This window comes from Lactuca virosa, chromosome 4, assembly GCF_052849685.1.
Source record: "Lactuca virosa cultivar CGN04683 chromosome 4, Lactuca_virosa_CGN04683_v6, whole genome shotgun sequence".
Lineage (NCBI taxonomy): Eukaryota > Viridiplantae > Streptophyta > Magnoliopsida > Asterales > Asteraceae > Lactuca > Lactuca virosa.
Genome location: NC_136429.1, coordinates 514,563,170 through 514,587,459, shown reverse-complemented (window position 1 = coordinate 514,587,459; position 24,290 = coordinate 514,563,170). Strand labels below are relative to the sequence as shown.

General features: G+C 39.3%; 1 protein-coding gene and 1 pseudogene across 1 annotated transcript; one reads left to right on the top strand and one right to left on the bottom strand.

Moving 5' to 3' along the window:
- Window positions 1-4,253: 4,253 nt before the first annotated feature.
- LOC145169495 (pescadillo homolog) lies at window positions 4,254-8,661 on the bottom strand (annotated as a pseudogene).
- Window positions 8,662-22,456: 13,795 nt separating this feature from the next.
- Window positions 22,457-23,342, top strand: LOC145107062 (uncharacterized). Its single transcript, XM_079043940.1, has 2 exons — window positions 22,457-23,168; window positions 23,260-23,342. Exons 1-2 carry the CDS (start codon window positions 22,457-22,459, stop codon window positions 23,340-23,342), a joined length of 795 nt encoding a protein of 264 aa, XP_078900066.1.
- The last annotated feature ends 948 nt before the right edge of the window (window positions 23,343-24,290 follow it).

Sequence of the window (24,290 nt, the reverse complement as noted above, 5' to 3'; positions counted from 1 at the left end):
CATGCTCCAAGCATGTACACTATGTTTTCTAAACACTAGTCATGTCATACACCAAGTATGCATACTATGTTTGTCTATGATCTTTACTTTGTAAAATAGATCAATTGAACATCACTCCAATGATCCTCTTTTCACAGTCCCAAATCCTTACTGCAAATGCAAGAATTCCATATTCATGCCATTTACTGAAATCTGTTAGATTCTAAACTTATATGCATTGATCCTCTTAATGATTATGCACGAAGTCAGAAAGACTTGACAACAATCATTACAGAGCATTCCAAAGGAGATCAGCTCCTTGGAAACATCCTTCTTTCATTAAGTTTCCTAATCTTACACAGATTGAATAATTTCTAACTTTGAAACATTTCCATATTCCATTTTGACTATCACTTCTGAACAAGAGTTGCCTCTTTACAGATTATGTCAATATGGTCCTTCCAGAATTAACATTATACTTCCAACTATCCTTGAGCAACCAATCTTTGGTAAACCTTAGATTGTCCTCGACAATTGCTTAATCATTTTAGTCATATCCAATTCTAGACCTTTTCCCTTCATAATGCCCCAGGCATTTTGAAAATTTTAGAAAGGATGAATATAGCACATGTAATCGATCCTATATCCGAAGCATATGGGACACGATTCATGATGTCTCACATAAAGACTAAACCAGTCTTTTGCTATAATATTTCCATTTCAATTTGCCAAGTTCTCAAAATTCAGATTATGAAAAGGGATGCCGTAATCATAATCGAATTTTAGAACGCAAATAATGGACCCATATATAGAATTTCCTTATGTTGAGCCATTCCAACATGAAATTCATATATATATATCCTTGATTAAATACAATTAAAATCTCAATCTAAGCTTTTAGAATTGAAATGAAGTATAATTTCCTAATCATAATCGAATTTTAGAACGCAAATAATGGACCCATATATAGAATTTCCTTATGTTGAGCCATTCCAACATGAAATTCATATATATATCCTTGATTAAATACGATTAAAATCTCAATCTAAGCTTTTAGAATTGAAATGAAGTATAATTTTCTCTCCCTTAATTATAGCAAAATAACTTTTTCAACCCCTGCAACCTCACGCATAGGCTAGGACGGTGGATACCTCTAGAGAGGTTTTGCATTCTATCGGTTTACTCTTACTTGGTGGATACATTTAGATAACTTATACTTTGGAGTTTCGTGCCATACTTCATCAACTCCCAATTCCCATGAGAATCAAAGTTTTCAATGGTTGTGATATTTTTTCCTTCTATGGTTGATTTAATCTTTCAATGCTTTGCAAAATGATCATTGGTGGTTAAAATGGTTTTAAGTTTATTCATGATTTCAAAATTTTCGTTACCATTTTTAGCGTTTTTTTGGGAAAATGTTGTTAAGCATAACATATTAAAAACATAATTGTGACATGTTCAAACATAAGTATAACATAAAAGCATCTTCAAGCCTCGACCCTTATGTATAATTTGTTTGCTTTGTTATATCATATTTTCACTAATTACTTAATTAAACAAAATGATATTTATTTAAATCATCTCCATTCATTAACTATTTTTAATTTTTTTTAAGAATTTAACTAATTACCATCATCTTCACAAATATAGTATTAAACCCCTTATAATTTATTAATTTTAAACATATATAATATTTATAAAATTGAAAAGCACTTGACTATATCATTAAATAAAAATAACATATTATAGTATATAAATAAAGAGATCATGAGTGTTTTGACATACAATAACATCAACAACGTTTTCTTTTATAACTAGGGAGGAGCAAAGTAATCGACCCGGCAGGAAACGGTCCGAACCGGAACCGGCTCGGGAACCGAACTTGGTGGAAAATAGGAACCGAACCGGACCGCCGGTTCTACCGGTTCCGGTTCTTTCGGTTCCGGTTCCTACCGGTTCTTGCCGTGTCTTCAATGTTGAAACCGGTACTTGAGAAATAGCAACATATGGTTCCGGTTTTTGCCGGTTCTACCGGTTCATGGTTCCAAAAATCCACAAGAATATCGTCCCGGTCCCAGCCCGACCGGTACCGGTTGCGGTCGGTTACCCGGTACATATGCGCATCCCTATTTATAACCATAAAATAGCACAAACAAACAAAACTGAAAACGATAAATATAGCGGGTCTTTTTTTTTAAATTAAAAGATGATAAAATTATTATTAGTTATAGTTATTAGGGGTGAGCAAACCCAAACCAAGACCGAGAAACCGACGAAACCGAAACCGAAAAAACCGAAACCGAAGCAAAACCGACGGTTAGGGTTTAAATTTTTTAAAAACCGAAAAATCGGGTTCGGTTTCGATTTTTACCTAGAAACCGACCCATCCAACCCGGGAAACCGACCCATACTTAAAACCGACAAACCGCCCAAAAAAACCGACCCATCCAACCCGAGAAACCGACCCATACTTGATTGTTTTTTGGTTGTAATAGACTATTTCAGGCTATGGTTGTGACTTGTAATAGACTATTTGTTGTAAGACTCATGTTTTTTGAAGGATTTAACTTAAATTTGATGTTTTTTAAAGTATTTAACTTGTTGCTTCATTTATGAAAAATGGGTTAAAACCCAAAACCCACGGGTTTAAACCCAGAACCCATGAATATATGGGTTGAACCCAAGAAACCGAAAAACCGCCCAAACCGACCTCAGAATCCGAGAAACCGAACCGACCAGAAACCGATCCTATTGGGTTCTTAAAATCAGAAACCGACCATTTATGGGTTGGGTTGGGTTTGGGTCCAAAACCGACCCAAACCGACCCATGCACACCCCTAATAGTTATACAATAAAAACATCATGTGATAATTACGAATTTAATATTTAACATTGGAGATTAAAATGATAAAAACTAATTAATCAAAAAATAATAAAACTTTAAATGTTAAATAAAATAAGGGAATAAAATGGAACATTGTTAAATAAAATGACTTAATTGTATCAAACATTAAGCTTAAAAAAACATTCAGTGAAATGTAAAATGTAAGGTTTTGCGTTATTAAAGGACCGCACCCTGCAGTGGCCGACATGTAGCACTTGTTCCCGACGGGAACACCGTATAGGCTAGGACGTTGCCCACACTAAATGGAACCACGTTGCATTCTCCTTTTTTTTTTCTTCTCTTTTGACAACGATTACTTTTTGAAAAGAAAACATAATACCTTCTATAAGGCCATCAGGTATGCATACCACAAAGCCTTTCGTGGTCTAGGTGGCAACGACCACTAACCACGAACACCATCATGGTGTTTAGTGGTTGATAGTGGTCGTGGTAAATTGTGGTGTATACCATGGATCACCACATCCAATTGCATTCTCTCTCTCTCTCTCTCTCTATATCTCTCTAACTTTCTCTTCTCTCTCTACAATAAAATATATATATTTTATTTAAAAATAAAAAAAATAAGAATTGTATTGTGGTAGATATCCCATGGTTAGTGGTGGGTATTGTGGTGATGATGTGACACTCACCACTATAATGATTAGTGGTGGGTATAACGGACGGTCAAATACCCATAAACTTTAATAATTTTTTTCACACCACCCTCTCTTATTTTCTCTCTTATTAACCTCTAAAATGAATTTTCAAAATTCCTCAATTTTCACAACGCCGCTATCATCATGTAACCAACCTCATCTTCCTAGCACAACCATAACCACAACCACACTCAATTTTCAAACAAAATTTCAATCTATCTAATACTCTTTTTTCACCATTGTCGTTGTACTTTTTATTGTATTTTTTTTATTTAATGAAATAATGTAACTATCTTAAGAATTATTTTTATTATTTGTATTAAATTAAAATAATGAAAGATGAAAAACGAATATAATATAGGTTGAAAGAAAGCAATGAGGGTGAAAATGATATGGCAATGACAAACATAGAAAGGAAGAAAAGAAAAGAAGAGGTTTAACAATAGCCTAAAGAGGTTGATATTATTAACCAAAAAACATTTCACTCCAACGGTATAAGAGCTCCCTTATACTATTGGAGATAGTTATGTGAAAAAAATAATCATATCACATGGGTTCACATTCTTTTAAAATTATAAGTTTTTCTAATTCTAAGATGTTAAACATAATATGTGAAAAACATAAACACAAATTAATACTCACAGAGAACAAATTCACTGTCATACCATATGTGATTTAGTAAGAATATCATCAGATCCAGAAACAAACCAAATTTTGAGAAAAAAATCCACCGTTATAAAAACAAGTAAAAAAAAGCCTATACCTACAAAATTTAATTCATTGCTTTGATTATAAAAACGCAGGGAAGGACCTTGAATCTCTAAATCAGCTTCAGTCAGATGTTGTTTTCTTGGAGTTTTAAATATTTTTCTTCCTTGTCTTGAGAGTATCCACACTTGCCTTTTTCCTTTCTTGCGAAATCTGGACACAAAGAAACACAAATTAAATAAACAAAACATATTATGGGCTTCTTGATAAAAAAAATAGATAAATACAAAGTAAGGTAAACTAACCTTCATGGCTTCATAAAGTCTCCTCTTTTTACGTGACATGGCAACCTTTGACATGTTGTCATTATCATCAGCAAACTGCTGCAGATTTTCATCATCTTCCGTTTCTTCATCATCAACATTCTTATTCTTCTTCTTGCTCTCTTTAGGTGTAGTGGGTGCATGTTGTGTTGTCCCTTCCAGTTCCTTTTTTAGTTCCTGATGATACTCCTCTTGAAGCATCGCCATCTGCATCCCCAAGGGGTAAAATCGTCATTTTACACAGGTAGGTTCAACACAACACCAACTCATAGACTAAGGAGCTGATTCTTTTCTTACTTAATGGGCTTATTGGGGGGTAAGCACACTAAATATAATGAAGATCGTAAATAAGCTTTCTGGGATGCAAGGGCATAATGGTCATTTGCCGATCAAGAAAAGATACAAAATTTTATCATTATTCATCAATCATTGGAATGTAAGGCGTAATGAAACAGGGAGCAAGAAGAAAGAAAGATTCTTTTGGGGACCAAATCCGAGAGGACGACCAAAGCACAAGGACCAAAAATGTAAATTTGTAAAGCAGGAGGGAAGGAGAGTAACCTTTCTTTTTCTTTCCGCGGCTTCTTTGGCTTTAGTGCGATCAATGATGCCTTCAGCAAGTAGATTTTGGGCATTATTAAGATCATCTTGTTCGCCACCTGGCATTGGGAGGATCTCTTTTCTAGCAGCAGCTTGATGCCTTTTAATGGTCTTTGCATACTCGGGTACATACCCTTCTACTTCATTGTCAACAAATGGAGACAAATGTGGTGGAAGAACCCTGATTTACACACAATAACAATGTTAACAACTATTATCATCTTTTGGTCCCTGGGTATCGTTTATTATTTCAATTTTAGTCCTTATTTGAGTTTTTTGAAACATTTTTTGGTCTAGGTTCCAAGAAAAATGACTATACTTTTAGGACCAAAATTGCATAAATCAACTATACTTAGGCCGAAAATAGTCATTTTACATGAAACAGGGACCAAAAATGTTACAAGAACCTGAAATAAGAACCAAAACTGAAAGAAAAATTTGTGGGACCAAATTGCAAAAATCAGCTTTACTCAAGGACCAAGAATGTCCGTTTTACTTTGAACAAGGAACAAAAACGTTTCAAGAACCTCAAATAAGGACTAAATTTGTAAAAGAACACTTTTTGGGACAAGAATTGCAAAAATCAGCTATAGTCTGGGACCAAAGATAATCATTTTACTTGGAAAAAAGGGACCAAAAATGTATAAGAAAATATTTTGGGACCTTATTTGCAAAAATCAGATATACTCTACTCTGGGACCGAAAATAGTCATTTTACTTTGAACAATGAACAAAAACATTACAAGAATCTCAAATAAGAACTAGAATTGTTAAAGAACACTTTTTGGGACCAAAATTGCAAAAATCAGCCATAATTTAGGACCAAAGATGGTCATTTAGTGTGAAAAGGTACCAAAAACATTACAAGAACCTCAAATAAGGTCTAAAATTGTGATAGAAAACTTTTGAGGACCAAATATGCAAAAATCAGCTATACTTAAGGACAAAAAATTATACTCTATTAAAAATTAATGTTAAAAAGTGGTGTTCATTGAACTTACTTCCCAACAATATACTCTTCGGTTGGTAGTATAATTCGTGCATTTATGCAATCAAAGACCCATTGTGGCTGTATATAATCTCTGGTGACTTTGACTTGGCCTATCAACAATCTACAAAAATAAAACACCAGAATAATATTAATTAGTAAGAAATATATAAAAGAATTTTTTATAATAAAATAATAAAATACCTGATAATTAATGCTCTGGTTAGATTCCTCAAATGGAGCTCCATCTCCCTCCCATGAAACCACACCACCAAATGCCGTAATCACAAAAAGCAATGATTCTCTTGGAACCTGTAAAACAAATAGACACTCACTTTAACAAGATGAAAGAAGCTTGAAGGTGAAGCATTTATTAATTTTTTTTTTTTTAAAAAAACATCGACTTTATTTACCTCACGACTCAAGAAGAATGTCATGTTTTTGAAAAGGGTTTTACATGCTCTTGTTTCTTTATCATCTTCATTCTCATCACCAGCATTTTCAACATACCTTGTCAAAGCATATAAATCTGCACAAATTTTTAAAAAGTTAATTTACCTTATGATATCTAGTAATAATTAATCTATCATGTGATAGAAAATTCATACCTGAAGCTGAAGATTTCAGTCGAGGATCAAGGATAGGTGGATATTTCAAATTAATCGAATTGTAGAGTTTAAAATTAACAAAACCAAGGAGATTCTGCATATTTTAATCAATTTATATGTAAGTAAGAGTTAAAACAAAAAGATAATATTCATAAGAAAGGTAGAAGCTTGATCATTATCACAAACCTCATATAATTCCAAGAATGTAAGCATGATCTTGTAATCTACATCTTGAGGCATTACTTGTTGTAGTGCATGAGGTGTCAACCATGTGATTTTTTGCCCTTCAACCTCTGCCTAAAAGGGGCAAATTGGTAAATTTACATTCTATATAACATCAAATTTAATAATTTATATATGTGATGATTTCTATACCTGGTAATATATGCCTTTCACAGATATGAAAGCCTTTCGCAATTTATGTGTGCGAGAGACATATGCTTGCCACTCAAGACTCAACCTAAAGAAATTAAAAAGATATAAACCATTAAGATATAAAATTAGATATTCAAAATATGGGAACACATTACACATATATACCCTCTACAGTTATGGATTCTTTCTACTTGAATGTTTTCCCTTTCTATAGCAGGTAATGCAGCAAAAAGATGCACCATGGTGAGTCCATCATCCAAAACTCTTAATGCATCAATGAATGTTGGATACCTGAAGTCAAATTTGTAAAAAGTTAGGACTTAATTGGGAAAGTCTCCTTTTGACTTTTGCTATCAAGTCTTTCTTTCTGCATTTAGTGCAAAAGAAAAACCAATATATAGCTATATAGCTTACTGGATTAAGTAATGTCCTCATTGAGTCAAAAGGAAAATGCAACAAAAAGTGTTTTATAAGTTAGATATATAGTCACACTAACCTCTCAAGGATAGGCCTATCAAGTGTGTAAGAAGGCTTGCGTGTCGACACGCATTCAACAAGATTTTTGTTCTTCTTAGACATTGCTTTCTTTTTCTTTTTCTCATATGTCCTAGTCTCACGAAACTTGACAAGAAGTGGCTCATGTTTAAGACCCAAAATATCTTTCATGTGATAATAGGTATGGTGGTTTCCCTTCACTTTTTTCTTCGGGTCTCGAGGAAAAACTTTTTTGAAGATACATAATTTCCTATTGAATCATAAACAACCAAAACATTTGGATTATTAGAGTGAGTATACATAATTGAAAATATAGAACCTCTTATGAATTGAATACGTACCAAATATTTAACTATCAAATACACAACACAAGAGAGTAACTATTCAAATCCACACTATTACATGTTTTGCTTTTTAAATCAATAAGACCCTTGATCATGGTAGTAAATGACATCAAATTAGGGTTATGGACTTCTTATCACTCCAAACTAGGGTTCTGAACCTCTTATCTCAAAAACGCTCATTGAAGATAAATCAATACATTTAACAATAAAAACTTATTCAAATTCTTCATTCTAGATCCTCATTCAAAACACTCAATATGAATATACATTTAACTACGTCGATTGCAAATTCAAACATTGAGCTTTTGTGCTTCTTATCTCACCTCATACACATCTATATGTCTACAACATACGCCAAGTAGATTCAAAGCAAATTAATACCTGAACACGGAAAGACTGACTTGCAGGTCCTTAACAGCTTGCGACCTAGTGATGTATCTGGCGGCGTTCCCTTCCTTCTTCTTCCCCTGCAAACCATAAGTAAAAAACGCAACATAAAAACGATATTCTTCCGTGTAGGGAATTACTTGTAAGTTTCGTTTGAAACTTACTGGAGGCCTGTAATGTTTAGGCATGGCTGCTAGCAGTCACGAATCTGCTTCTAGGAAAGATGGTGAGGTACGGTGCTCCGGTGAAAGGTGACTCAGCGAGTTGAAATCCTTTCTCTGGAGAGGGAAAGGGAGGCTGTGGGTGGCCGAAGTTCGGCGACGAAGAAAGGGAGGCGTATGTTCTTCGATCGTGAAACTATATATCTTACGGTTTTCGCATTAAAAAAGTATTATACTACTACATTAAGGTAATGTCGGTGTTACCATATTTACCTCCCCTCAACTTTCAGAAATATACTTTCCACCCCTTGTCTTCTTTTAACTTTCAAGAATGATATTTTTTATTCCTATATTTCGCAAAATGTTATTTTAAGTCCTTCTATTTTGAACCTTTTAAAATATCAGTTTCAACCCTTTTATTTTCTAACGTTTTATATTTAACCCAAAAAATTACTTGTTTTTGTATGTATGTCTCGGTATAAATTTGAGTTTGTCTACGTTTCGATGTAACATTTTAACGTTTTCATGTTTATATTATGTATGCTTCTTACGTATGAATCATATCACATATAACATGTTTGATTATTTGAACTTCCGTTCGTTAACTTTAAAATAATCTTACTTATTTTTATGTGTGTTGATATAAAATATAATTTCTTTATATTTTCGTAAATATTTTTATGTACTTTACTACGTATGAATTTGGTCATATGTAATTCATTTTTATTCAACGGTATATATTGGAGTTAGTCAATGGTATCGGTTTTGTATATTTATCTTCTAACAAATATAATGATATCTAACTTTTATTAATATAATCGTCAAAATTCAACTTATAAAATGGATTTGGGCAATCTTTAAAATTCAACTTATAAAATGGACTTAGGCAGCCACAATACGCTGTGGGCAACTTTGCATTTATTATTTAATTTAGACTAAATTACAGAACTAGCCCCTATTGTTTGGTCAAATTTGAAGTTTCGATTTTATTTTCATAAAATTTATACATTTCATCGCTGTGGTTTTCAAATATTACGATTTTGTTTTTTTGTCTATGTAAAATAATTATACTACCCTTATATGTGAATGAATTTGGACCCACCACCCCACCCCCACATCGTTCTTATCCTTCACAACAGGCCCGACCCAATAGGGGGGGCAGGTTGGGCAATGGCCCAGGGCCCCAAAATTTGTATAGGGCCCATTTAAGAAGTCTGTTATAGCAAATAGAAATAGTCTGGTATGTGTTTTCTGAAACATTGAGGCCCATATAGAGTTCCATTAGGTAATCAGAAAAAAAAAATTGGCGCCTGATTTCTCGGTAGCTTCTCGTACGCACGTTGATTCGTTCAAGCCTAAAGCGGGACTCTTCAGTTTTCAATGCCAATTGCTATCGTCCTTGAACCTTGATTCTTGAACTGTCCCCTCGACCCCTCGTATCTTCCACAGTCCCGCACTCCCGCTCCCGATATTGAAGGAAAACGAGATTACGAGAACAACTGATTTCTGAAATCGATTCCATCCAGACTTTCCAGTAATCGATTGAGCAATAAGGAAGCAATAACATCTGATCAGGTAAGAATAAGCAATTGATTTTTACTTTTTTTTTTTACTGATTTTCAGATTTCTTAGAGTGATAGAGATTTATCAATTTTCTAGATTTCGTGTGTAGCACCTGGTTCTTGGTACGTATTCTTTTTATTAATTCTTTAAATATTTTGCATTTTGGCCTTGGACTCGACGAGTTGAAGGACCAACTCGCCGAGTAGAAGCGAGAAGGGACGCGAGACTTAAGTGATGAACTCGGCGAGTCGGGTCCCGGACTCGGCGAGTAGGTGCTGTTTGGACCAAAAACCCTAATCCGAGGGTTTGCACCCTATTTAAGCAATGATATGACGGCCATATTGTCCCTTATGCTCCCAAAACACTTCTCATTGAAACCCTAGCCGTTTGTGCATTGTTGAGGCCATTTTTGGTGTTCTTGTGTGGTTGTAAAGCTTGGAAGGAAGAAAGGAGCTTGGAACCTGAGTTGGGGACAGTAGATCCAGAGATTTTACTTCATTTTCAGCAGCTTCAAGGTATAATGCCCCTGTCTTGACTCATCTATGTGTTATTCATCTTTAACTTGGGATTTCTTTGGATTGTTAAGTCATGTTTTGGTATTGGAAGTGTGGAGTGGGTTTTGCCTTCAGATCTGGGCCTTAAGAGGGGTTTCATGGCATAAAGGTGCCAAATTTAGGGCCATGAGAGCCCCATGCTCATTGTAGGACACTTTATGTGGATTTTGAGCTAACAACCCCATGCATGTGCATCAAGTTTGGAACTTTACGTATAAAGTGGACATTAGGAGGCCAGATCTATGGTTTCTGTGTGCTAGATCCCATTTAAATCAACTGTATGGAATTGGTCAAGACTGGACTCGGCGAGTCCGTTCTTGGACTCGGCGAGTCCAAGGCAATCTTCTTAGAACTCGACGAGTTGTTCATCAATTCGGCGAGTCGAGGACAGATCTTGTTCATCAGATGAAGGTGGACTCGACGAGTTGTTCATCAACTCGGCGAGTCGGATGAGTTTTCATGTGACGTTCATATGAGAGAAGAACTCGTCGAGTTAACGGTCCAACTCGACGAGTAGAGTCGTGGATAAGGACAAATGGAAGGTTAGGGACTTGGCGAGTTGGCTAGCCAACTCGGCGAGTCAGGTCAACTGGAAGTTGATTTTGACTTTGACTTGACTTGATCAGGGGTAAATGGTCATTTTACCCAAAGAGTAGATATCAGATTCTGATTGTGTGTTTTGTGGGATTTATAGCCAGAGGATTTCCGGAGCAGCAGCAGCAGATAGAGAGTTCCCCCACAGATCAGCAGCTACTACGAGGTGAGTTACCTTCAAGTAGCGGTGGGTCTACGGCCACATTGTCGGCCCACCAGTAGGGATCGTATGATAAATGTTTGTCTTTGTGATATTCATCTGTGTTGCTACTACCTGATATGTTATATGCTAGCGTGATATGATATGTGATAGTGATAGAGATTCGGTTGTTAGGACCGAAGGGTAGGTTAGGCGCCCCAGATATGCCTAACAATATGTTATGATATGTTTAGCTGCTAGCATGATGTGTTATATGAGATAGAGGTAGTAGGAGGGGGAACAGTCCCGGAGATTCGGTTGTTAGGACCGAAGGGTAGGTCGGACACTCCAGATATGTCTGACAGTAGATTATGTTATGATATATGTGATAGTAGTAGTAGGGGGTGAAATAGTCCCCGAGGTTCGGTTGTTAGGACCGAAGGGTAGTCAGCACCCCAGAATGGCTCGACATGGGTAGGTCAGCGCCCCAGAATGGCTTGACACGGGTAGGACGGCACCCCAGAATGGCCGCATGGGTAGGTCGGCACCCCAGAATGGCCGTACGGGTAGGTCGGCACCCCAGAATGGTCGTACCGGGTAGGTCAGGCACCCCAGAAATGCCTGGCAGTATGTATGCTATATGATTGTATGGTATGTGGACAATGGGGGAACTCACTAAGCTTTGTGCTTACAGTTTACAGTTTTGTTTCAGGTACCTCTTCAGCGAAGGGGAAGGAGCTGGCGCGGTAGCGGCACATCATACACACACGCATTGGTTTTTCTGCATTATGAGATGTTCTGGGATTGTACTCTGACATTATTATTATTTTCATGATTTGGTTTTCAGACACGAGATATATTTTTATGAAATGATATGATCGAATGGTGTTTTATTACAAATGTTTTACAAATCAATTAATCAAAAAGGAAATTTTTGGACGTGAAAATTGGGATGTTACAAGTTGGTATCAGAGCCCTGGTTTGAGGGATTCGGACACACCTTCGGGGGTGTCTGGACTCAAATCGAGGGATTAAAAGATTTTTATAAAGAAATGATTTTCTAAAGGCTAAGTAAAAGAGTTTTGAGAAAGAACAAGGTGTGTGATGTGCGCGACCGGCCGAGCTCAAGTAAGTTTTCCCCAGAGTACCCATACAAGTTCATGTTATGATTTACCAGTTTCAGTAGAACTGCATGCTAGAATAGGACTAAGGATCTAGGAATGATGCCTTATGTGCCTGCTTTATGTGCTTCAGCTTTATGAGAATTGCATGCTAGTATTGAGTAGACAGCAGTAGGATAGCCTGTTTAGGTTATGCCTGATAGTATGAGCTTAGCATTGTATGCTAGTACAGTTTCTTGTTATGGAAATAGATTTGCTTGAGTAGTTTCCTTTGTCTGAATGCTGCTTGCTTTGTGCTTTTAGGAGTTCTAGCTGTCTTTCACTAACTAGTAAATGAATACGTTAAGTTACATATTGCAAGGACTAAATAATTCCAGAAGGTTGGGTCTAGCCCTATTTCGCAGCTCTTGTTTGAGTCCAACCGTTGTAGGGTAGGGTCTCTCATTCGAAGAATTATCTAGTCTGAGTAATATGTAATAGTATTCGCGAGCTAGTTAGGGGAAGAAAGCAGGGACTTCTTATGCAGCTGATGACGGAGAGTGGGTGGGTGGTTACCTAGGGCAAGCCTAGGATGAGAGTAGCATGAGATCAGCAGTAGTAGTAGAAGGGACTTGGTGGAGTCAAGGCAGTTCTTGAGGAAAGTACGGATAGATGTGGAAGGTAGTATGGGCCCGTACTACTGAAAGCAGAGGATCCGTACTTGAATTGAGGAAGGCTGAGGCGAGACCAGGAACCTTGCAGTAGATGTGATCCCTCTAAGATGTATCAGTACCACTGACAGTTATCATTATGTATTGCAGAATGGTGGTACTACGTTCGAGGCCAGCAGTTGGCAGTTCGGGAGAGGGATCAGGTCCGGGTTCAGGTTCCGAACCAGTGGATGAGAGGCTACGCGAGTTCATCGCGTCAGAGATCACCAGAGGCATCCTTGAGTCGACCCCCATCATTTTCGGGTCGATCAAGGAAGGGATAGTTGAGCTGATGGAGGACCGCCTCAGGGCGTTCAGGAGTGACATGGCATCTGGCCAGTCAGGATCTCGCACACTGTCCTTTAAGGACTTCAGGAGCAGTGGTGCGACGGACTTCCACGGGGCGAAGGACCCCATTGTGGCCAGACGCTGGATTGCAGACATTGAGTCTGCGCAGCTGACCAGCTTCTGCCCCGAGGGGTCGAAGGTGAGATATGCAGCAGGGTGTTTGAGATACAGAGCTAGAGATTGGTGGGAGTCTGTTGGTGACTCATTGGGAGCCTCGGCTGTTGAGGCTATGACATGGCCGAACTTTGTGACCCGGTTCAGAGCAGAGTTTGCGCGAGATGTAGAGCTTCAACAGCTGGCCAGGGAGTTTTTGGATATGAGGCAGACGACGGAGACTGTGGCGGAGATCACCGCCAAGTTCCGGGAGAGGGCGTTACTGGTGCCCCAGTATGCGGGTGATGAGGATATGAGGAGGACCCGCTACCATGACATGTTGCGAGCCGACATTCGGGAGCATGTCAGTTTTTCAGCTTGCCCTACCCTGGATTCTATGATTGTCAGGGCAAGGGAGAGGGATATAGATCTGGAGCACATCCGGAAGAGGAAGGAAGAGGAGGGACAGACGATAGGGGCTTCGGGAAAGAAGCCCAAAGGATCAGATGGTAGGCCGAAAGGCCAGTCAGGACCGGGCCGCTGCAGGAAATGCGGCAGGCCACATGAGGGGGCATGTAGATTGGGGTCGTCGGGCTGCTATAAGTGCGGCAAGACGGGGCACTTCAGCAGGGATTGTACCACCCCTGCACATGTTATTCAGACGTCTGAGTTGCTGTGTTTCCACTGCAACCAGAGGGGCCACAAGAAGGCCAACTGCCCCCAGTTGACAGCAGCAGCAGCGCCAGTGAAGGCGCCAGCTCCAGCGACCCTGCGGATTACAGATGGCCGGCAGGGCAAGGCAAAGGCTCCGGTGGTGAGGATTCGGGCATTTCAGCTGACTACCGAGGAGGCACGCGCCGCACCCGATGTGGTGACGGGTATGATTCTTTCCCTCTGATTTATTTATATGATGTTTATGATATTGATATGTGCTCTGTTTAGGATTGTTCCATGTGAACGGTATCCCAGTTCAGGTATTGTTTGATTCGGGTGCTACCCGATCGTTTGTTTCTCTTGCGCTTAGCAAGAAGTTTTCTGAGTCTTCGGGCATGTTGGATTGCCCTCTAGAGGTCGAGATTGCTGACGACCGATCAGTGCGAGCATCTGAGGTCTTCCGAAATTATGTACTGAGATTATTTGAGGAGCGCTACCTGGTGGATCTGGTTCCCATACCTTTACGGGGGAACAAGGTGATTATCGGTATGGATTGGCTAAGCCCTAACGGGGCGGTGATAGATTGCGCACAACAGCTAGTGCGAGTCAGGACCCCAGGTGGGGGAGAGCTAGTGATTCAGGGCGAAAGGCCACAGCGAGGACCAGCTTGGTGTTCAGCAGCGAGAGCTAGGCGTTACCTTCAGCAGGGTTGCGCAGGTTATGTCGCGTATGTTATGGATACCCGGGAGGCGGGTAGGGCGACGGTGGGCGATGTGCCCGTAGTATGAGAGTTCGCGGATGTAGTCCCCGAGGAGTTGCCAGGGATACCTCCGGAGCGACAGGTAGAGTTCAGGATCGACCTAGTTCCTGGTGCGGCTCCGATAGCCAAGGCACCATATCGGTTGGCTCCTCCCGAGATGCAGGAGTTGTCTACGCAGCTGCAGGAGCTGCTAGACAAGGGATTTATCAGGCCGAGTAGTCCGCCTTGGGGAGCCTCGATTCTGTTTGTGAAGAAGAAGGACGGGTCGCATCGTATGTGTATAGACTATAGGGAGCTGAATAAGGTAACGGTGGAGAACCGTTACCCACTCCCGAGGATTGACGACCTCTTTGACCAGCTACAGGGGGGATCTTGGTTCTCCAAGATTGATTTGCGTTCAGGGTATCATCAGATGAGGGTCAGAGAGGAGGATGTACAGAAGACGGCGTTTCGGACGCGTTATGGCGACTATGAGTTCGTGGTGATGCCTTTCGGGCTCACCAATGCTCCTGCCGCATTCATGGACCTCATGAACCGCGTGTGTAGACCGATGGTAGACCGGTCTGCGATAGTGTTTATTGATGATATATTGGTTTACTCCAAGACGCAGGAGGAGCACGAGGAGCATCTGCGAGAGGTTCTAGAGACTTTGAGGAGGGAGAACTTATATGCCAAGTTCTCCAAGTGTGAGTTCTGGTTGCGCGAGGTGCAGTTTCTTGGGCACCTTGTCAACCAGAACGGGATTTCGGTAGATCCGGCCAAGGTGGAGGCCGTGATGAGATGGGAGGTTCCGAAGTCTCCATCTGAGATTCAGAGTTTCCTGGGATTAGCTGGCTACTATCGGAGATTCATCCAGGATTTCTCCAAGATAGCCTTACCCCTGACCAGGCTAACGAGGAAGGCCGTGGTCTTTCGTTGGGGGCCTGAACAGCAGGCTGCATTCGAGACACTGAGATAGAGATTGTGCGAGGCGCCAATCTTAGCCCTGCCAGAGGGCATGGAGGATCTCGTCGTGTACTGTGATGTGTCCATCTCAGGCTTGGGCGCAATATTGATGCAGAAAGGGCATGTTATCGCTTACGCTTCGAGGCAGCTGAAGCCTCACGAGGCGAACTACCCGACGCACGATTTGGAGCTGGGGGCTGTTGTGTTCGCCCTTAAGATTTGGCGTCATTACCTCTATGGGGTTCGTTGTACGATTTACACGGACCACAAAAGCTTGAGGTACCTCATGGATCAGCCGAATCTAAACATAAGGCAGCGTCGGTGGTTGGACGTGGTGAAGGATTACGATTGTGAGATCCTTTACCATCCGGGGAAGGCCAATGTGGTGGCCGATGCGCTTAGCCGCAAGGCGGCACCGATCAGAGATATATGCATGCAGATGACAGTAGTGACCCCGTTATTGGAGCAGATCCGAGAGGCCCAGCAGGAGGCTATGAAGGAGGAACATCGGAAGAGTGAGCGTATAGTGGGTCAGGTTTCCTCCTTCGACTATGACAGCAGGGGATTATTGACGCTACACCGCAGGGTGTGGGTTCCATACCTCGGAGGCGTGCGCCAGGTTTTGATGAAGGAGGCGCACAAATCCCGATTCTCCATTCATCCCGGGGCGACGAAGATGTATAGGGATCTTCGTCTTGACTATTGGTGGCCCTGCATGAAGCGGGATGTGGCATGGTATGTGGAGCGGTGCTTGACCTGCAGGAAGGTCAAGGCCGAGCATCAGAGACCACACGGAAAGATGCAGCCGTTGGATATTACGCTGTGGAAATGGGAGGATATTACGATGGATTTTATCACCAAGCTTCCCAGGACCGCGCGGGGAGTGGATTCGATTTGGGTCATCGTCGATCGATTTACCAAGAGCGCCCACTTTATCCCGATTCAGGAGAGCATCTCGGCCGAGAAATTGGCCGATATCTATATCAGAGAGGTGGTGGCGCGGCATGGAGTGCCAGTTTCGGTGATTTCGGATAGGGATGTGCGGTTCACTTCCAGGTTTTGGAAGAAATTCCATGACAAGTTGGGTACTCGTCTGCATTTCAGCACCGCCTTTCACACGCAGACGGATGGCCAGAGCGAGCGGACCATCCAGACTCTGGAGGATATGCTGAGGGCATGTGTTTTAGACTTCAGAGGTAGTTGGGATACCTACCTTCCATTGGTAGAGTTCTCCTACAACAATAGTTACCACGCGAGCATCGACCGTCCTCCCTTCGAGATGTTGATGGGAGGAGGTGCAGGACCCCGATATGTTGGGGCGAGGTTGGACAGAGAGTCATGGGGAGCACCAAAGTGGTGCTCAAGACGACGGAGAGGATTCAGCAGGTCCGGAGCAGGCTTCAGACTGCTCAGAGTCGGCAGAAAAATTATGCCGACAAGCGTCATTCGGACCTGGAGTTCCAGGTCGGGGATATGGTTCTCCTGAAGGTGTCGCCTTGGAAAGGCGTCATCCGATTCAGGAAGCGGCGCAAGTTGGGCCCAAGGTACATTGGACCATTCAGGGTTGTAGCCCGGGTGGGCAAGGTGGCGTACAGGCTGGATCTGTCAGCCGAACTCAGTCAGATCCACAGCACTTTCCACGTCTCCCAGATGCGGAAGTGCCTGGTGGACGACTCAGCAGTGGTGCCCCTAGAGGATATTCAGGTTGATGACAGCCTGAACTACATTGAGCGGCCTGTGGCGATTCTCGACCGGAAGTCGAAGGATTTGAGGAACAAGAGAGTGGAACTCGTGAAGGTGCAATGGCAGCACTGGAAGGGGTCGGAGTGGACTTGGGAGCCGGTAGACGAGATGATGGAGCATTACCCCGAGCTGTTTCAGGAGCGAGCAGCAGACTTCGAGGACGAAGTCTAAAATAAGTGGGGGAGATTTGTAGCACTTGGTTCTTGGTACGTATTCTTTTTATTAATTCTTTAAATATTTTGCATTTTGGCCTTGGACTCGGCGAGTTGAAGGACCAACTCGCCGAGTAGAAGCGAGAAGGGACGCGTGACTTAAGTGATGAACTCGGCGAGTCGGGTCCCGGACTCGGCGAGTAGGTGTTGTTCGGACCAAAAACCCTAATCCGAGGGTTTGCACCCTATTTAAGCAATGATATGACGGCCATATTGTCCCTTATGCTCCTAAAACACTTCTCATTGAAACCCTAGCCGTTTGTGCATTGTTGAGGCCATTTTTGGTGTTCTTGTGTGGTTGTAAAGCTTGGAAGGAAGAAAGGAGCTTGGAACCTGAGTTGGGGACAGTAGATCCAGAGATTTTACTTCATTTTCAGCAGCTTCAAGGTATAATGCCCCTGTCTTGACTCATCTATGTGTTATTCATCTTTAACTTGGGATTTCTTTGGATTGCTAAGTCGTGTTTTGGTATTGGAAGTGTGGAGTGGGTTTTGACTTCAGATCTGGGCCTTAAGAGGGGTTTCATGGCATAAAGGTGCCAACTTTAGGGCCATGATAGCCCCATGCTCATTGTAGGACACTTTATGTGGATTTTGAGCTAAAAACCCCATGCATGTGCATCAAGTTTGGAACTTTACGTATAAAGTGGACATTAGGAGGCCAGATCTATGGTTTTGGTGTGTTAGATCCCATTTAAATCAACTGTATGGAATTGGTCAAGACTGGACTCGGCGAGTCCGTTCTTGGACTCGGCGAGTCCAAGGCAATCTTCTTAGAACTCGACGAGTTGTTCATCAACTCGGCGAGTCGAGGACAGATCTTGTTCATCAGATGAAGGTGGACTCGACGAGTTGTTCATCAACTCGGCGAGTCGGATGAGTTTTCATGTGACGTTCATATGAGAGAAGAACTCGTCGAGTTGACGGCCCAACTCGACGAGTAGAGTCGTGTATAAGGACAAATGGAAGGTTAGGGACTCGGTGAGTTGGCTAGCCAACTCGGCGAGTCAGGTCAACTGGAAGTTGATTTTGACTTTGACTTGACTTGATCAGGGGTAAATGGTCATTTTACCCAAAGAGTAGATATCAGATTCTGATTGTGTGTTTTGTGGGATTTATAGCCGGAGGATTTCCGGAGCAGCAGCAGCAGATAGAGAGTTCCCGCACAGATCAGCAGCTACTACGAGGTGAGTTACCTTCCAATAGCGGTGGGTCTAAGGCCACAATGTCGGCCCACCAGTAGGGATCGATAGATGTTTGTCTTTGTGATATTCATCTGTGTTGCTACTACCTGATATGTTATATGCTAGCGTGATATGATATGTGATAGTGATAGAGATTCGGTTGTTAGGACCGAAGGGTAGGTTAGGCGCCCCAGATATGCCTAACAGTATGTTATGATATGTTTAGCTGCTAGCATGATGTGTTATATGAGATAGAGGTAGTAGGAGGGGGAACGGTCCCCGAGATTCGGTTGTTAGGACCGAAGGGTAGGTCGGACACCCCAGATATGTCTGACAGTAGATTATGTTATGATATATGTGATAGTAGTAGTAGGGGTGAAATAGTCCCCGAGGTTCGGTTGTTAGGACCGAAGGGTAGTCAGCACCCCAGAATGGCTCGACATGGGTAGGTCAGCGCCCCAAAATGGCTTGACACGGGTAGGACGGCACCCCAGAATGGCCGCATGGGTAGGTCGGCACCCCAGAATGGCCGTACGGGTAGGTCGGCACCCCAGAATGGCCGTACCGGGTAGGTCAGGCACCCCAGAAATGCCTGGCAGTATGTATGCTATATGATTGTATGGTATGTGGACGATGGGGGAACTCACTAAGCTTTGTGCTTACAGTTTACAGTTTTGTTTCAGGTACCTCTTCAGCGAAGGGGAAGGAGCTGGCGCGGTAGCGGCACATCATACACACACGCATTGGTTTTTCCGCATTATGAGATGTTCTGGGATTGTACTCTGACATTATTATTATTTTCATGATTTGGTTTTCAGACACGAGATATATTTTTATGAAATGATATGATCGAATGGTGTTTTATTACAAATGTTTTACAAATCAATTAATCAAAAAGGAAAATTTTGGACGTGAAAATTGGGATGTTACATCGTGTTTTCTCAATTTTCTTCTCCATCTGATTTCTTATATTTTATCTTTCAAATAGATTTTGTTGATTTGTGAAAGTCCCCAAAACTAATTTCTGAATCATGATATAGATGATACCCAAAATCGGTTTTGTTGACTTCTGATTTCTGTTATCAGCCCCATTTAATCAACTTGAACTTTTCAATTTTCTGTTTCTGTTTTTTTATATATACGAATTTAACTTTGTCTCATATATTGAGTGTAGGTAATTGAGTAATTGAAAAAGAAATATAAATCTTTTTGGAAGCAGATAGCAACTTGGCAACAGCCTAGTGAGCCTACAAATTGATGAATCAGGTGTTCTTTTTCCATTGCTCTATCTAATAATCTTATATTATCATTGTCTTCCATTGCTTTGTTTAAATAAAAATCCACATATAATAACCAATATATAATAATGCTTCCTAGAAAACATCTATCCGGAAGTCAAAAAAGGAAAAAGAAACAAAAAATAGAACAAGATGAACAGACTCAAAACGGATTCATGGATAAATTTATAAAAAAATAGATAATCCCAATGCTTCAATTCAACATGAAAATATTACAAGTGATAATGAAAATAGCCACAATGATAATGAAATTAACACTAATGAGATTGAATTTGATAATGAAAATAACGTTACTAATAAAGATGAAAATAATAATAATGAGAATGAAATTCGTAATGAAAATATAGTTACCAATAAGGATGAAAATAACACTAATACGAATGAAATTGATAATAAAGCCACTAATGAGAATGAACATAACACTAACGAGAATAAAATTCCTAATGAAAGTAATGCCACTAATGAAGATGAAAATAGCACTAATGAGAATGAAATTAGTAATGAAAATAATGTTAGTAGTGAAAATGATATGAATGAAAATGGCCATCAATTTGTTCCTCCTTTAAATATTTATGATCCAAGTAATTGGGATAATATTGACAATAAATTAAGGGAAATTTTAGTTGAAAAAGGACCAATTAGAGAATCAAATCTTGTGTTTCCTAAAGATAGTTTATCTAGACATTTTTCTTATGGTGCTTATACTAGAAAGCTAGGTAATGGTGAAACAAGCGATCGAAAATGGTTAATTTATTCTAAACAAGTAGATATAATTTATTGTTTTTGTTGTAAATTCTTTAAACCTATTAATAATAATAATAATCAAATTTCTTTGGCAAATAATGGATTTAATAATTGGAAACACCTTTATGAAAGACTTGATGAACATGAAAATAGTGCTCAACATATTTTATGTGTGCGATCTTGGAATGAGCTAAGAGTAAGATTGGGTAAGAATGAAACAATTGATAAGGACTTACAACAAATATATATATAAAAGAAAAAGAACGTTGGAGACAAGTTTTAATAAGAATAATTGTTGCCGTGAAATATTTATCCAAATATAATTTAGCTTTTCGAGGATCTAACGAGAAGCTTAATCAAGATAATAACGGTAATTTTTTAGGAGTAATTCAAATGATGACACAATTTGATAGTGTAATGCAAGATCATGTTAAAGGCATAGAAAATCATGAAACCCATAATCATTATTTAGGGCACAATATCCAAAATGAACTAATTTCTATTTTAGCTCACAACGTTAGAAATTCTATAATTAAAATTATTAAAGAAGCAAAATATTTAATGTGATTCTTGATTGTACCCCCGATGTAAGTCACCAAGAACAAATGACTCTAGTTATTCGATGTGTGAACATATCTAGTAACAAAATAAAAGTTGAAGAATACTTTTTAGAATTTTTGAAGGTAGATGATACGTCTGGTTTAGGACTATTTAACGAATTATTATATGCAATTAAATCAATCGGTCTTAATATTGATGACATAAGAGGGCAAGGTTATGATAATGGTTCTAACATGAAAGGGAAACACCAAGGGGTTCAAAAACAATTACTTGAAATTAATCCAAGAGCGTTGTATATGTCATGTGCTTGCCATAGTCTTAATCTTACAGTTAGTGATATGACTCATTCATGTGAAAAAACTATTTCTTTTTTTTGGAGTTGTGCAACGCATATTTGTACTATTTTCGAGTTCTACTAAAAGATGGAACATACTACTTGAAAATGTTCACAATTTAACTGAAAAATGTTTATCTAATACACGTTGGGAAAGTAGAATTAAAAGTGTCAAAGCTTTTAGGTTTCAAGCTCCTAAAATAAGGCAAGGTTTAATTGAATTAGGTAAATCATGCAATGATGCTAAATCAAAAAGTGAAGCAGAAAGTTTAGTTGGTGCCATAGAAAGTTATGAATTTTTACTTGGTATGGTAATTTGGTATGATATTTTATTTGCTATTAATATGGTAAGTAAAAAATTACAAACTAAATCTATGTGTATTGATGCCACCATTAATCAATTAAAAAGTATAATGTCGTTCTTTGAGAAATATAGAAATGAAGGATTTTCACCTAGTTTAGATAACGCTAAAGCCATATCAATTGATATGGATGTTGAACCTACATTTCGAATAAGACGTCAAGTTACTAGAAAAATGCAATTTGATGAGATTGATAATGCACAAGAATTACAGTCAGCCGAAGAATCGTTTAGAATTGAATATTTTATGGTTGTTGTTGATATGGCAATTGTTTCATTAAAGAGTAGATTTGAACAATTAACTATTTTTGAAAATATTTTTGAATTTTTATATAATTCAAAAAAGTTAAAGTCATTGGATGACATTGAACTTAAAAAAAGTTGTACTAATTTCACAAAACAATTTTCTCATAATAACTTGTGTGATGTAGATTCAAATGATTTGTTTTCCGAACTTCAAGTGTTACAAATGACTTTGACAAACGTTTTTATGTCCGCTGTTGAAATTCTTGAGTTCGTTAAAACTGAAGATTGTTATCCACATGTTTTCATTGCATATCGAATATTATTAACTATACCTGTTACTGTAGCATCAGCAGAAAGAAGTTTTTCAAAATTAAAATTATTAAAAAGTTATTTGAGATCATCTATGTCAAAGGAAAGATTGAATGGTTTGGCTATGTTATGTATCGAAAAAGATATGTTGGATAAAATTGATCTTGATACTATTTATAATGACTTTGCTTCTAAAAAAGCTCGTAAATGTAAATTTTTTTTGTTTTTCTTTGCTATGTTTATGTAAAAGGGTGCAAATCATGTTATAGCCTTTTTTATTTTGTTGCTTTGTATTTATAGTATTAGATTGTTTGGCTTCTGGGCCTGTCCCGAAGCTTTTTCCTTTCCATAGGTGGGGAGTCCCCAGCCTGCAGTTGTATTAATTTTTTTCTAATTAATAAAAATTTTCGGAGGTACCGCCCTCCTTTACCAAAAATAAAAATTATATTTATATATCTATCACTAAGGGCCCCATTTTTTTTTCGCCCCGGGCCTCAAATCGTCTTGAGACGGCCCTGCTTCACAATAGTCCACCATGATAACCAAAACTTTGGCCGCCCTCTACTCCTCATGCAACAGGGTTATAAAGACCAAACACAGAAACATGTAGCAAATTGTCTATTAAAAGCCTTATTTCGCTCAAAATAGATATTTAACCAATCTAATTAGTTCTTATCTTCGAGTTTTTCCCAAATATTAGCCAACAAGTCTTATAGTATAAATTAGACCAACATGTCTTATAAATTAGGACTCGGAACCAATTGTACCGCCAAACCAATAAGACTTATCTTCCATCTTTTCTCTCGAGTAAAGTACATCATGTGCATGTCGGAGGTGATATCAGGAGAATGGTCATAAATTATGGAAAAGTGCACACATGGATGCAAAGCTCTTTATTGGATGGTGTCTTAGGCTTACCCTTTATGATATGGGTTTTTTGGGTAGAGCTTGCATATATATATATATATATATATATATATATATATATATATATATATATATACATATATATATATATATATATATATATATATATACTTGCATAGTTTTCATGTATAGGTTTTAGAGAGCTCCTATTGTATAGATTTCTAGTCTAGTTCTAGTTCTAGAGAGATAGAGAGAGTAAGAGAGAGATAGATAGAGAGAGAGAGAGAGTAGTATAGTAAGCAAGCACATGCTTCTATATTTTTTGTACTTTCTCCAATATCTATACAAATTTGTGCTTAAACTTTAACCTGAGTCTTATCGATTATGTATTGATTCTTTAATTCTGCATTGGTCATCTTCATTGGGACCCTACATGTGGTATCAGAGCTTAATCTTGAAGGTTT

Coding starts and splice junctions, on each gene's coding strand:
- LOC145107062 (XM_079043940.1), top strand. CDS start 22,457: ATGTCGTTCTTTGAGAAATATAGAAATGAAGGATTTTCACCTAGTTTA. Junction 23,169..23,259: donor TTCTAAAAAAGCTCGTAAAT/GTAAATTTTTTT, acceptor TTGTATTTATAG/TATTAGATTGTTTGGCTTCT.